The sequence below is a fragment of the Takifugu flavidus genome, chromosome 4 (assembly GCF_003711565.1).
Source record: "Takifugu flavidus isolate HTHZ2018 chromosome 4, ASM371156v2, whole genome shotgun sequence".
Lineage (NCBI taxonomy): Eukaryota > Metazoa > Chordata > Actinopteri > Tetraodontiformes > Tetraodontidae > Takifugu > Takifugu flavidus.
This window is the reverse complement of record NC_079523.1, coordinates 8,384,681-8,399,919: the sequence shown is the minus strand read 5'-3', so window position 1 is coordinate 8,399,919 and position 15,239 is coordinate 8,384,681. Positions and strand designations below refer to the sequence as shown.

Sequence of the window (15,239 nt, the reverse complement as noted above, 5' to 3'; positions counted from 1 at the left end):
TACAGAATGAAAACTTTTATTATTGTTAAATACATACAAACAAAACTGTGAGCAGAATGATGTGTAAATCAGATAGTAAATCTTCAAAAACTGATCATTTAAATGAAGATAATGAGTATACTATAATATCACTCATTAATTAAAAAGAATGTAGGCAGTGCTTCAACATTCCCACTCAAATCTCCACTCCTGTGTCCGAGCGGGAGGTTGTTTATGAGGGTCAAAGGTCGTCACCGTGTACAAACATCATCGTTACACTGCAAGAAAGGAGAACAAGACCTTCAACAGGGATGAATTCAAATAAACTCAAATCAACTCCAGTGCTTCAAATTTGGCTTTTAAATGCTTGGTTTCATCTCCATGAACCCATCATGGCGACATTTGCTTTAAGAGGCAGACAACACGTGCCGTGAGCTGTGACCGGCAGGTCCCCAAGTGGGTCCCCCCAGTGGTGAAAGCGGGCAAACCCGGCATTTAAACAGAGTTCAGACAGAAATGAAAAACTTTTGACTTTTACTATTCGCAAAGTGTTTTGCATCTACAGTAAGAAGGTTCGGGGTAGAAATCCCGGTCCGCTCTGCTTTGTGCATTGATCCCATAATTTAAACATGCACGTCACTGTGCTTAAACTACTTAAGAGCGTGTGAGCGGATCCAGGACTGGTGAACGAGCCGAGCTCAAGCTACCCTCTACCTGGGGTGAAGGACCAAATGGGTGTTCTACAGCTAAACATATTCTGTCGTCACGAGTAAAACATGAACACTCAAACGTCAGAATTGAGGACTGAGGTTTCAGCGGGTAACGCTTCAGTCTGACTTATAATCAGTCTTGTTTGTGGGCCTTCGTCAACATTCACACCAGCTCTCTGCCCTCTGACATTCCCAACAAAAGGAATCATTGACATTATCACGATAAACCTATGAGCTCATATTTGGGGTCGACGGTTATTCCGCACAAGAACATCAGATAGCGTGTGACCCACGCTCATTTCGGTGCCCTTTTAACTCCCGGGAGAAAACAAGGTCTATTCTGTTCCAGAGCTGCGGCGATGACATCCGCTGCACTCACACGGGTCATGGGGAAGCCTTGGTGGAAATCTCCCAATCGGACACGGCGCGGCGCAGTCAGGAGGCTGGGGCCCTGAATATCATGCGCCGGGAGTCATGGCCATCCCCAAGTGTGTGACATTAGGAAGCAAGGAATAATACGAGGAATAATAATCTCTCTGTTGGCATCTCCATCGTGACGCCAGCGCTCAAGACAAGGGTTCTGAGGAACCGTGACACTGACAAGGACAGAGTGTGGAGACAAACTAACCGGTGTGAAATTCTCTCTGAAGAGGGGGCACTAATTCACCTCTGCCTCCTGATGTAAACCAGTGTGTTAGTTCTGTACATCTAACGGTCTTGTTTCAGTCATGTGCGAACAATTTCACTGCCGGGTGTCGATGGGGGATGTCATTTGGATGCCTCACCACCGGTCTTTGTCCTGCTTTTGCTGTGGCCGAGATCCCAACAGCGTTGGAAATATCTTCCAGAGGAAGGTAGTCTCCTGGGGAATCCTGGATGAAGTGGAGGAGCACCTTTTCCCCACCTTTTACAGTGTGATATGAGTTTAGGATGATTTTTTTTTTTTCAAAAACAGTTATACATATAAACTCAGATCATAATTCAATCTACATGTCTAAGCTAACTCACCCCAATATTCATCTTAATTTCTAAAATATACCGTTAAACGCTGTGTTGCTCTAATTTAGTTTATCAGCTGATTCTTTCACACAGAAAAAGTAGAGAATACCAATACATACAAGACATAGTGGTGTATATAGTCAGTGATACTGTATGTGAAACATATGGTGCACTTTGATGCCATAAAATCTCTTAAAACACTGGTCTGGTACAGCCTTGAATGCAAACTCTGTCACAATATTTGTTACTCCTCAACAGCAAATCACATGAAGGCAGAAGTGTGTAACAATTTCTCGAAAGAAGTGGTGGTTTGCTATAAACTTCAGGACCAACATGGTGCTGCGTTTCCCTCTAGAGGGCGGAGCAAGAACTACACTCCTTTTAAATATTGAGGATGTTTGTACCTTAGTGTTGAAATTCTGTCAATACTTCGTGACCCTAAGTGCTCCCACTCAGCTATTTTTTAAGTCTTAGAGGGAAATTTATTTTCTTTTTTAAATAATGGTAATGAACGTTTGGACAACATCGTAATGCCACACAGACATGCAAAACAAACTACAAAGTGCGCCCCCTTGTGGTGATGCACAGCACGTCTGGTGTGAAAACGGTTCATACCTTTGGCCACAATTAGCATGCCTCCACTCTGCAACAGGTCACCAGAGAAATTTCCCTCGACGCCATCAGCTTTGGCCTACAGAACAGAGAGTAAAAAGACATCAGATGTAACCGAGTCGGTCTGGCCCTCGGCCCACCTGCAGATTCATGTGGTAAAACGGTGCTGTTTACCTTTGCAGCAACATCACGTACTTTCTTCCCCATGGCAGCAGGGACAACACTTATAGCTGTGTATCTTTGGGAGATGACAGCAGGCAATAGTTAAGCAAAATTAAAAGTGATACTTTGTATTTTAAGAACAAATAATGATCATAAATTTGCATCTAATTGTGCATCTTTCTGTTGAGTCAAATCAAGATCAGTCATTGAAAATAAATTATAGAACTTTTTGTTTTTAAAAAAACAAAGCTTTTTCATTTGCATCACATATATTATTTACCTTTTGAAGCCCAAATCTTTGTAGGTTTTCTTTTTTTCATCGACATAAATGGCTGAAACAAAATATTACCAATGATCTTTTCTGTTGTTTGAAAGCAATGGCCTAAGTAAGGAATCCCTGCACGTTCAGTATGAGTGAATCAATATTTAATTCATAAATGTGAGGAATGATTACTATGACAAGTGTTATTAAATTGCATTTTAATGACAGGCGCTTGGTCTTTAGCCAAGTCCTTGTCATCCACTTACTTCCTTTGAAAAACCCTCCATCCTTGAACTCTTTGAGCCCGAACTCTTCAGGCCCGATGCCCACCAGGGCGACCCCGCTGGCTCTCAGGTCCGGTTCGAGTTTGCTGATTTCTGCAGCTATCCACCGGCAGATCTGACAGCCAAACCTACGCAGGAAGAAGAGAACCACGGGCTGGTCCTTCCACAGAGACTGGAGCTCCACGGTCTGGAACACAGAAAGGGCTGTTATCAACAGAAGAGCTCGCTTCAGATCTATTCCCTTCAGATCTTCATTACGCCACCCTGGAGGCGCCGCATTAAAGCAACGGCATCATTAAAAGTAATGGTGTTGCGTAATGACAGGTTTAACACAAATCCCAGCGGAGAGAAGATGTACCCGAACACAGAAAGCCAACATTATGTGTTTAAATATGAAGGACACACCTTTAACTCTCTGGGCTCAACAGTCACACAGCTGTTCTCACCTCTCCAGTTTCACTCTTTAGAGAATTCTTTCCAACGGCTGCGAGGTCGATATTCGCCATCTTCGAACGGAACGGTAAAGAGAAGGTGAAGGTCTGTGGAATTTGTACTACACTATGAAAAACATTGTAACTCCCGCAAAGCAGTTACAAAACAGTGACATCCTGATACGCCCACTAAGTGGTTTCATCCAATCAGATTCGGCTAGGGCTAGAACACCCAATCGCAGTGGAGGTAATATACAAAGAGGCGGGGCTTCCCCTGAGTGGTTTCCGCATTACAACTATGCGAATTAGCCCATCTTCCTTTAATAAACTGAATATTTTTCTGCTCTGATAGTTCATTTCTCCAGATAGAAAATGAAAGCCACAACAGGACAGTGAAGTGCAATTAAATCTGTAAAAAAAAAAAAATAAAACAATAAAGGAAATGTCAGTTGTGTAAGATGTTCCAGGTGAGCTCAAAGGTAAAAGGTAAAGGTAAAGGAGGCATTTATTGCTTGTTTGCACTTCCTCGCCTTTTCTCATTGTTACCTTTGTTGTCCATTAACTACTCGTGGCTCTCGGGCCAGAGGTCTCATAACCTGTTTGGCAACCACTCGTACGAAACACAGTCAAACACAGTATTATTTCATGTACCTTTTATTTGCCCTATTTGTAGTCGTTTTTGAGGTTGTATTGCACTTCCTTTGTAATATGTTTGGATTACTGCAGGAGCTAAACAATAATAACTAGCTAATCAACTGTAAAATACAGTAAATATAGCTTACATTTAACCAACCTGTATAGCTAAGTGAGTTAAAATGGTGAAGACAAGAAGAACTACAGAAATGATAGAATAATAAGAAGAAAGCAACTTGTTAGGCGTTTCCAACTGTTGTTAGGCGATCACAACTGATCATAAATATGTACCTGATAATGCCATAATACACCTTATTTTAAAAGAAAGAAAGAATTGCAATAATGTCATAAGGTCAAGAGGATCCGTTTAATGTGTTCGATTCAAAATCTGTTTGCAAATTAAAACCCGCATATCGTGCAGATGTTTCCGTGTATTTTATGAGTGGTGTCTTGATGTATGGCACGCAGGTTGTGTGCGGACAGACGAGCCGGTGATGCATTTGTCCATTTCTCAGTTGCGACGCTGATGCAGGGAGGGGCGTGACGTCACGGGAAGGACCGGGAGGAAGAGGCAATGGGGGTAGAGGAGAGGGAGAGGGAAGAAGGGATGCTTAAGAGGACGTGGTGACTGCACGAAATGGAAAGCAGAATAAGCATAGGTGACTCCCCGTAGCCGTGTTTGATTAAGAACGATGGCTTGTCTCCTCAATATGCCGCAGTAGACATGAAGAGCGCCCCCCGCGCAGGTAATTACCGTCTTTGAATTACGCATTTTCCCCACAGTTGAATCTAATATGTGATCCCTGCTTTATAACCCATCTGTCAGAATCGAAGGAACTATTGCTGATCATTTAACCATGTGGACAAGAATCGAACGTCAGCGTGAAATGCGTCTGTGTTGGTCCCACGTTCGTTTTAGATAATTCGTGTAGCCGAACCGGCCTTTTGAAATGTCAACCCTCGGCGCCTCCATTGTGTCCGTTTTGCTCTCCATGAAAAATTTAAATGGAAACAGTCATCGTGCAGCAGTGCGCTCTGCCGCGCAGCAACCACGCCGAGCACATGGGCTTTGCGCACATCACTAACATGCGCATTGGTTGCAGTGCGTCTTGCCCATCGTTGCGGTACTGTTGTTGCTGTCAGCTGATGACTGCAGTGTCCTCTTGGTAACACCTCACCGGAAAAGATTGCCACCCCTTTGAGACAGAGTGATGTGAAATTGAATGACCTCTAATAGAAAATCCATCAAATGCTAACTCATTTTCACATTCTCAGCAGTGTAAGCTTGCTTGAGAGATGTCATCTCCAGGAATGGGCACCCCCAGTGACCCCCTTTTGTCTAGTCCTGGAAGGAGGACATCCTCAGCACAGGAGGGTCTGTGGAGGAGCTCGCTCCCCAAAACTGCCAGCTTTCCGACTTCCACCACCCGGCACATCAGTCACCGTGCCAACAACTTCCAAAGGCAGCCTAAGCGTCAGAAGTTGATACGACCTTCGCCGCCGCCACCCCCCAACACACCATGCCCCCTGGACCAGCTCGACTTCAGTGAGCTCCCCCCGAGGCGGACTTTTCAAGAGCTGCTCTTCAATGGCTGCATCTTGTTTGGTATTGAATTCAGCTATGCCATGGAAACAGCATATGTGACCCCCGTGCTTCTACAGATGGGTCTGCCCGACCAGTTCTACAGCTTGGTCTGGTTCATCAGTCCCATCCTGGGTAAGTGTTGCTAACCAGCAGTGTTGTCATGAACCGTGGTCGGGCATATGTCATGAACCATCATGAGCAGCACCTTTCTGTCTTTGGCTTTGAAGGATTCCTGGTTCAGCCGCTCATCGGAGCATGGAGTGATCGCTGCACATCCCGGTTCGGACGAAGGCGACCTTTTATTTTCGTTTTGGCTTTAGGTGAGAAATTAGATGGCTGAGATATGGGAATTATTTAAGTTGTATTAACTCCAAAGCTGCAGCCTTCTATCAGTTTTGTTGAACTCTGTTCACGACATGACAGTATTCACATTCTTCTTCTCTGCTTCTTCACAGGGGCTTTGCTCGGTCTGTCTTTGGTGCTGAATGGACGAGACATCGGGGGTGTTCTGGCTGACACGGCATCAAATCACAAGTGGGGGATTGTCCTGACTGTGTGCGGGGTGGTTCTGATGGACTTCAGCGCTGACTCAGCTGACAATCCGAGCCACGCGTACATGATGGATGTGTGCAGCCCAGAGGACCAGGACCGGGGACTGAACATCCACGCGCTACTGGCAGGCAAGATTCATCTTGAATAATCAAGGGTTACTTTGTTGTAGCAGAGTACAGCCAACAGCTGTTGAGTAACATAGCAGAAAAAGGATGGATCCATTATTGACAACGATCAATTAATGGCTTTATAATCTTGCTCCGCAGGGCTTGGGGGTGGGTTCGGCTACGTTGTCGGTGGCATCAACTGGGATCAGACTCATTTCGGGAAGTCGATGGGAGGTCAGCTGAGAGTGATCTACGTGTTCACAAGCATCACGCTGGTGATCACCACAACCATGACTCTGATGAGTATACCTGAACGACCCCTACCAAAGAGCCAGTCAAACAAGAACTGCAGCAAAAACCTTCTAAAAAGTCCCAGCCTTCCCCTTCCTCCCTCGCCCCCGGTGGCCCAGGGCTCGGCCGCTGGACCCGATGCAGCAGACGAGGATTACAACTACAGTTTCTCTGCAAAGTCTCAAGGGTGTAATTCGGACCTTCTGGCACACTCCTGCAGTGCTAATGCACGCCTCTGTGCCGGCCTTACGAGCCCCATATCGCCTCTGAGCCCCCTCACTCCCAAATATGGCAGCTTTATTAGCAGGGACAGCTCGCTCACTGGCATCAATGAGTTCGCCTCCTCATTAGGGACCTCCTACATAGACAGTGTGCTGATAAACTGCTACATAGGGGGGCAGACGCCACAGGCATTAGCCTCACAGGCCAACACAGTTCCCCTGCCTCCAGCAGACTCCCTTTTCCTGGACGAGTCCACCGGGGGAAGTTCAAGCCATCATTTCGAACAGACTCAGGGTGAGGTGGCGTGTCGTCCTGCTGGAGAATCTCAGGATGTTGAAGCACCACAGCCCCAGCAGAGTGACACTCAGTCTCATGGAGCACCTAGGGCCACTGCTGGGGCTCAGCCTGGTACTGGGTCGCACCAGGGTTCTTCCGCTGGGATCCTGAAGCGACCCCAAAGTCTTGCACTCATGGAAGAGCCTGTGTCGGCCCAGGTGGTTGGGCTGGAGAATGGAAGGAGGAGAACAGTGACCTTCAGTCAGCAGGTCAGATATACTAAAAGGCTTCTTGGCTTGTTTCCCGGTGTTGTTTTAACAAAATGCTTTTTTCCCCTCTGATAAAGGTCGCAAATATCTTGCTGAATGGGGTGCGCTATGAGAGCGATCTGAGCGAGAATGTGGAGACTGTAGAATCCCAAATGTCGATGAAGCTGCTGTGTATAGCCATCTACAAGATGCCCCCCTCCCTGCGGAGTTTATGCACTAATCATTTTTTGGGTGAGACTAATCTCCAGCCTCACACTACAGCACACAGCACCGCCCCGCTCTGAATTTAACGCTCGCTCTCTGTGCTTCTTCTCCAAGGATGGTTATCCTTTGAAGGAATGCTGCTTTTCTACACGGATTTCATGGGGGAGGTCGTGTACGAAGGAGACCCAAAGGCGCCCCACGACTCAGAGGCTTACCAACGATACAACGCCGGCGTCAGCATGGGATGCTGGGGCATGTGCATCTATGCATTCAGTGCTGCTTTCTACTCAGGTAAGCTGCTCCCAGGCCAGGCAGCTGTCGCTTCAAGGAATTTGTGGAATAATGAAAGCATCATGCACCTTCTAACCTGTCGTTATTTAGAAATGTAGGAACACATTCATTTTAAAAAACGGGTACTATCCAGGTGCCTGATCCGTACACTCCATGTGTTCTCAAAGTTTCTTCTCTTTCTCTGGCTTTCTTCTCTTTCTCTGGCTTTCTTCTCTTTTTCCAGCCATACTAGAGAAACTGGAGGAGCGTTTCTCTCTCCGCACGCTCTATTTCTTTGCTTACCTTGCGTTTGGCTTAGGCACGGGCCTGACCACGCTCTCCACCAACATCTATGTGGTTCTGTCTCTGTGCGTCACCTACGGGGTGCTTTTCTCCTCTCTATGCACTCTGCCTTACTCTCTGCTGTGTGAATACTACCAGAGCCCACAGGTGAGCCTCTGCAAATGTCACTTCGTTTAACTTCGTCTTAAAGCTTCCTGTTTTTATGTATAGTACACGTGTAGCCACCATGAGCTCCCACGCTGCACCGCCGAGTGCAAAGAAGCTAAAAATAACATTCTCTCAGTGGATGCTGTGGGGGAGCTCTAAAAGTAGGTCCACATTTTCCCAATAGTGCTGCATTCCCATGGATTCAGTCCGATGGGAGACTGCAAACAGAGGATAACTGTTTGATGGACCGAACACGCAGTCCGACAGAAGGACAAGACTCCTAAACGCTTGAGACTGACTGACAGTGACGTATCATTGTTGAGGAATCATTGTAGGAATGCTTCTACCAAGTTCTTCATTATCCCGAGGTTGCGAGAACAAGAACAAAGTTTGTTCTGGGACATTTCAGGCTTCAGAACTAGCACAAGTGCAAAACCCCTGCGAAGTCCTCTTCGAGTCTTCCCGCTGCAGCAGCCTTTACACATGCTCGTCCTCATTTTTGCGCTGCCCATTCACATGTCTTTATATGACATGATGTGTTGTACTAATTTCCAGAATATCTTCCCTCCTTGGCCAGCTGTTTTTCCCTTTTATACAAGAAGAAATAGGTCTAATTATTGTTTGTAGCATGACATTCAGACTTGGGGTTGAGTATTTGAAATTTAAATACGGACACATTCAAACTTCTCAATAGAGTCTAAAAAGATTTTAAAAATTTACACAGGTATATAAATTCCTGGTAATAAAAGTTCCTGGAAATATTGTTGGAAAAGGGACAGAACAAATGTCTGAGTCAGTGAGCTTTCCCTCCAGCTCACTGACTTCTGCCCTGCATTGGTTACACTAAAATTAAACTATTTGTTCCCCAGTTTTGTGGCTCCTCGGAGGAAGGGACCAGACGAGGGATGGGGGTGGACATCTCCCTGCTCAGCTGCCAGTACTTCCTGGCTCAGATCCTGGTCTCCGTGGCGATGGGTCCTCTGACGTCACTGGTGGGTGGGGCCCAGGGAGTGATGTACTTCTCCAGCCTGATGTCATTCGTGGGCTGCCTGTACTCGTCTCTCTGTGTGGTGTACCAGCTGCCCCCCGCTGAGGGTGAGCACCCTGAAAGCGAGACCCAGCCACTATTGGTGCACATTTAGAAAAAAAAAACACCCTACCTTTTTTCACAATACCTCACACACACACACACACGTACACACACACACACACCGCATATCTGAATGTTGACACACCGAACAGCATGAGTGTAAATAGTTTTCCACAGATCAGCACTGTTTTTCTCACTCACACACAGACAGACAGACAGACAGACAGACAGACAGACAGACAGACGACAGACAGACAGACAGACAGACAGACAGACAGACAGACAGACAGACACGGGCGTCTTTATACTTGAATTGTGTCTTTTTACTGCGTGTACCCTGAATCTCTTTTCTAAACTTTGCAAACTCAAATCTGTTGTGACTGCAGTGTGACAAATTTGTGCGTCTGTTTAATATACTCTAATTCTCATTTGTCTGTTATTGTTTCCACGACAAAGGTCAGTCTCTTAGATCCAGCTAAACCCCGCCCCCCTTTCCTCCCCTTATCAGTTGTGTGTTGTCTGCATGAGCTACTCCCTCCAAGCTTGTTTCCCTTCTTTGGCCAGGAAAAGCTGCCTCCCTGCATTATCATATTGATATTACAACATTGTTGTTTTGATAGACACATAAACACGTGTTTAGTATTCACACACGACAGACAAAGTCTTAAAACAGATGCATCCTTGAAGGCCTTAATAATGAGACACCGAGCCGACAGTCTAAATAAAGCCCACGTTTACGTACCATCTAATTTTTGGACACACAAACCAGCCACGGCTAACAGCTACAGGACGCACGCTTTAAAAGAAAAACCTGACGTGTACCGCTGGCAAACTCATTCTGGGGCCCCACTAGGCCATGGGAAGGCGTGAGCTGTCACCCAGGCCATGACTTTTGTAATGACGGTCATTCTTGTCATCATCAGGAAGAGACGTTGAAACTGGGGTGTGAATCAGCATTCGGTTGGGAACCCAGCAAAACAGAAGAACTGCAAACAGGGGAGAAGACTCACGTGAACTGTGGGTAAACCCAACAGCGGACGAACAGTGGATGAAAGGACTCGGGGTGGGGGGGTGTCACAGAGCCAGCAGCTTGTGCTTACCACCATCAGTAGCGTGCATGCTTCAGCTGTTTAGGCTTCAGTTTCACTGCGCTCAGCCCATCAACTCAGTTTTGTGTTGATCGAGCATGTTAGCCAGACTCATAGGCTAACGCGGGACGCGCGGTCCTGCGTTCATCCACAAGAAGCAATATCACCGCCCCCACCCCACGTTGTACCATCATAAATTGCTTCATTCGTTCACAACAGGCAGAAAGCCTGATTTCAGGGTGTTTCAAACTTTTCATAGAGTTTATGTTGTGGAAATAGTTTCGGGAGTTTCCCCTGATTGGTGGACACACCAGATCCAGTTCTGGTGTAGATAAAAGGTGCTTCCCCAGCAGAATGTCATCACCTAACATGTTAGGCTCCTGGGCTGGCTGCACATACGCCACACTTGTTTCCGAGGAAACATTATCTGTATGGATCATGCTGTCGCAGCTTGGCTAGGTGGGTTTTTTCGATCTATGGCCCCCATAGCTCTTGGGACATTATCAGCAATGCTTGTTTTATGAAGGGCTGGTTTAAAACTGATCACTTTGACTCCTGCATCAGTGTTCTCCCCTCTGAACACAACTGGTCTCAAATTACTAAGTGGGTTTCTGAATATCGATCCGTAGTGTCTTAAGTACACCACTTGGGGGAGCCAGGGAACAAGTCTGTTGTCCATTGTGCGTCCCCTTTTCCATTACCGACTGAGATTATGCCTGTTCCATCCTGAATCTAAGACAGCCATTTTCCATGTTGAACAAACTGGGTCAAGTGACATCATCTGCTGCAAAATCCCAACTCTGGGCAGCAGTAATTAATAAAAAGCAGGTACCTCACAACCAATCAATACTTAAGTAAAAAGACAATTTATTTGTTATTCAGAATATACAAAGCAGTGGCTGAAGTAACCGAATGTCATTCTGGTTCTGGAAAAAGGCAGTCTTGGACGCAAAACTGGGCCACCCAGCCATAACATAAAACTCGCTGAAATCATAACCCAAAAAAAAAACAAGTATAAATGGTACAAACTTGCGTGGAATGCATACAGAACAAATGACCAAAGCATTAAGATTTAAGAGGGGTTAATTAACATCAGAAAATCCTGTCGCCATTTAAACAAGATCAAGTATTCTTATCACATAGGCACAGGACATCGCCCCTTTTATTCATTTGCACCATCTGTTATGTTAAGAGGGCAGCCAAGCCAGAGATTAAGTAGCAGCTCAACATAAAATATTACGCCTCAACTAGTAATGCTAACTGTCTATTACCCCCTGCTTAAAACTTATCTTTGGTCCTTTAAGTGAATCTGAGAGGTCAACATGAGCCTTGGAGGGGTGAGCAGCTGCCTGTATGAACGAACTGTCTGGTCAGCACCGGTATAATAAAGATTGTGCTTTTAACATACCAATATAAAAACATGTGAAATGAAATGAACTGATCTCATGATGTGGCCCTACTATTACAAGTAAAAAAAAGCTCATTTTAAAGACCAATAAATAACATTCCATAAAAAAAGGATGCATGGCCACTTTCTTGAAAGACTCCAGTGCAATGTGAAAACATGGGAGTAAACCAAAAGGACTATTTAGCAAAATTACAGAAAGCACAAGCTCTACGGCACAATGTTGACCAGGCTGGTAAGACAGTGCTGCGAAAGGTGACGGGGGAGGCCTTAGGCCTACACTTCTGCCTCTTTCGAATCTCCATTTTCCTCCGTCTTCTGCTTTTTTGTCTCTGCTTTCTCCTAATAAGAAGAAAAAATATTCATGTATTAGCAGGGATCAAAGCACTCTTAATGAGTCACCACGTAAAAAAGAAAGGATTAAAAACTGGATTTCTATGCTTGGTGTCAACCCACCTCCTCCTCTTCAGCTGCACGCTTCACAGGCTGTGCATCAGTCTCCTCAGCAGGGGGCTCCTCCTCTGCAGTTCCTGTAAAGCAAAATGTGTCATTTTCAGAAAGTCCATCCCAACGACTCAAAAGGAATCAATATATATATATAAATATATATAAAACCAGGGCCGTGGAAGTGATGGACATGACCAACCAGAGGAGACACAATTAACCAATTAATAAAACTTTTTGAACATTTATCAACACACCGTCTCCATTTTCGTGTTTCTCCTCTGCTGGTTCTTCCACTTTATCGCTGTGCTCAGCACCGTTCTGCAACACAAGAAAGAAACATCAGTCCAACTGCACGTCCACAGTGTTTGTTAGGACTTTGCTGCAAAACCAGGAAACTGATAAGTAATTAGTCACCAATTGGACGTAACTGGAGACTAACAGGTGCTTCGCTAAATTAATACTTGAGGGAAAAGGGCCTTGCTCACGTCACTCCCTGGAGGATTGGCCTCCACGCCATACTGAAGACACCGGTGGAGGAGACATGCTAACTAACATCTGTGCCGTTTCAGGACCCAAACAAAGCGCTGCGTGCAGAGCAGCTGAAGGGGAGGGGGGCAGCAGTGACACCTGCATGATGAGGGCTAAGACAAAAGGCCATGAGGCTGGTTCCCTTCAACTCACGGTGCCATTAGCAGGTGCTTCCCCCTTGTCGGTCTCCTCTTTCTCCACTTCTACTTCTTTCTTCTCTTTCAGCTCCTACAAAATAAAAGCATGCGAGAATCGGCAAAGCCATTAGTTTGGAAGTGCAAACAACGCCGCGCGAGGTTGATTTAAGGGGCGATAAATTCACTGCGAGTCATAAACGCCAAAAAAACAACAACAACGAGCAACTACTATCGGGAAGACTTTTAGCCAGGCTTGTGATGTAACGTGAGCGTTACTCGGGCTTCCCGCCCACAGCAGCGGCTCCGCTCTCACCAGCTGGAACGGCTCTACCTTTGTCTGCTCAAGAGGACATTTCTCGCCAACCACAACTCGTTCGACGAAGTTTCCAGACGAGAAAATGAACTGCCGGCGCTAGATGTTGCATTTAAATCATTTCCGAAGAATATCGGTCGACGGCGAGGTGCATTTCACGATAAAAGCCCTTTAGGCAATACCCCCCCCCCCCTCAATTACCGCTTTAACTTGCACTAAGTGGCGCTGACGGTAACACGACCGCAAAAAGGGGAAAAACAAATGGAGTCGCAAAAGCCTGTTCTCATTACAAAGAATAAAGGGGACTTTAAGACTTCTCACAACATTTTAACACAGTCATTTATTTTTTTAAAAAAGCCTTGAATGAAACCCACCTTGGCTGTAACCTCTGCGGCAGCGGTCGTGTCAACAGCTGTGTCGGCCATGGTTGATTTGGTGAATTAATGTAGATAAAGGTAACCCTGGTCAAGAAAGAGTTTGTTGTCTTTTTTTAAATATCTTGGCTCTTCGCCTCCGTGTGGTCAACCCTGAGACGCTGAGAGAGAAATGGTGCCTCGCCGTCTCCGCTTTTCTCTCGAGCTCGTTGAAAATTCACCCTCGTAGGATGCCGAGAGCCCATCTCGCTCCTGATTGGCCCGTTCCGACCGTAGCCGTATTCTATTGGTCGAGCACCTCGCCAATCTTAGCATAACGTCCCGCCTCCTACCTATGGCGTCGCTGATTGGCCAATTGTTTTAAAGCGCCGCTCAACGGCGAGTTCTTTCTTCTCCAACCGATCAAGCAGGATGTTTAAGTATACTTTTATCAATCTTCTAAAGGTCTGTGGTCTGCTGGAACAATAACAACCGACTGGAAAATACGGATAGATGAATTTATTAGGCTTAGGTAGAACTGATGGTAAAAGTTTATGCACATTGACACACGAGCGGCATCTTTTGTCTTATACCCTACAACCTACATGATGGGGTTTCAAATTACATGCGGGAAGATTGTGACGGCGTGAAAGCCATACGACCACTCCCCCTTTCTATATTTAACACCGGTAATGAGACGTGTTCCTGCTTTAACTGTGCTTTAACTTTCACTATTCGCAGTCCCGGCCAACGGATGCAGACCAGTAATAGCCACATTTAAACTTTCACACACAAACGTCATGGCAATGAAGCACTACATTGTAATCAGAAATTAAAATGCACATTCTGCAACAATTTTGTGAATTAGGAATTCATGTTAATATATATAATCTGATATACAAATGAAATTTTATAATTGTGGTGCTGTAAATGCAGTGTAACTATATGGCTTTGGTTTAAGGGACAATGTCTGATTATGTATGGGCCCACCATGGACTTACACTATAAATTATGTGTTATTTTTTTTCCAAGGAGATTTTACTCTAAAAAAAAAAAAATCCATCTTCTGGTTAAAAATGTTGTGCTCTTGTCAACGCACCCGTGCTTGTTATCTCAAAATGTCAGCTCTTTGTTTAAAAAAAAAGAAGTAATCTGATAATGGCTGACTCTCATTCAACTGTTAAAACAGAGGAAGTAGTAAAATATGACTTTGTGGATCCTACACGCTGTAAAACTGCACAGGGTCATTTTTCAGTCAAATCTGACTTGTGACTACAGTTATTTTCTACCAATATCAAACATTAGAATGCCTTTAATGGCTTTTTTTTGCTCCACCTTTTTTCTCATTTCTGCCCAGGAGCAGCATTCACTGACAAGTTTAACTGTTGTTTTGTCACACAACAGTCTAACTGGGTTACCCACATTTCAAAGCAGGGACAGTAGGATGATATCTTGTCAAGTCTTTTTTCCTTTCTAATTTTAGGACATCCTGGGACAAATCCTTTACTGCCTCAGTTATGGCAGCTGCATAGAAGCCCCTTCTAGAGCCATTCATCTCAAGTACTCTTGTGAAAACTGGA

General features: G+C 45.3%; 3 protein-coding genes across 7 annotated transcripts; 1 reads left to right on the top strand and 2 right to left on the bottom strand.

The window, feature by feature from the left end:
- prxl2b (peroxiredoxin like 2B) lies at positions 1–3,633 on the bottom strand. Its single transcript, XM_057029699.1, has 7 exons — positions 3,455–3,633; positions 2,991–3,195; positions 2,743–2,794; positions 2,475–2,538; positions 2,304–2,379; positions 1,475–1,593; positions 1–257 (listed from the first exon to the last, which is right to left on the bottom strand). The coding sequence occupies exons 1-7, from the start codon at positions 3,512–3,514 to the stop codon at positions 231–233; spliced, it is 603 nt and encodes a 200-aa protein (XP_056885679.1). The 5' UTR covers positions 3,515–3,633; the 3' UTR covers positions 1–230.
- Positions 3,634–4,590: 957 nt separating this feature from the next.
- slc45a1 (solute carrier family 45 member 1) lies at positions 4,591–11,495 on the top strand. Of its 5 annotated transcripts, XM_057029662.1 has the most exons (10): positions 4,594–4,818; positions 5,348–5,789; positions 5,885–5,977; positions 6,113–6,337; positions 6,476–7,374; positions 7,452–7,605; positions 7,693–7,869; positions 8,093–8,298; positions 9,168–9,393; positions 10,312–11,495. In XM_057029662.1, the coding sequence occupies exons 2-10, from the start codon at positions 5,369–5,371 to the stop codon at positions 10,335–10,337; spliced, it is 2,427 nt and encodes an 808-aa protein (XP_056885642.1). In that variant the 5' UTR covers positions 4,594–4,818; positions 5,348–5,368; the 3' UTR covers positions 10,338–11,495. The 5 variants fall into 5 exon arrangements, with proteins under 5 accessions (XP_056885640.1, XP_056885644.1, XP_056885643.1 ...); XM_057029660.1 differs by lacking the exon at positions 10,312–11,495 and having other exon boundaries at positions 4,591–4,818; positions 5,351–5,789; positions 9,168–9,816; XM_057029663.1 differs by lacking the exon at positions 8,093–8,298 and having other exon boundaries at positions 4,592–4,818.
- si:ch211-222l21.1 (prothymosin alpha) lies at positions 11,327–13,925 on the bottom strand. The gene is made up of 5 exons (XM_057029701.1): positions 13,681–13,925; positions 13,010–13,084; positions 12,583–12,646; positions 12,338–12,411; positions 11,327–12,223 (listed from the first exon to the last, which is right to left on the bottom strand). Exons 1-5 carry the CDS (start codon positions 13,729–13,731, stop codon positions 12,158–12,160), a joined length of 330 nt encoding a protein of 109 aa, XP_056885681.1. The 5' UTR covers positions 13,732–13,925; the 3' UTR covers positions 11,327–12,157.
- Between the last annotated feature and the right edge of the window lie 1,314 nt (positions 13,926–15,239).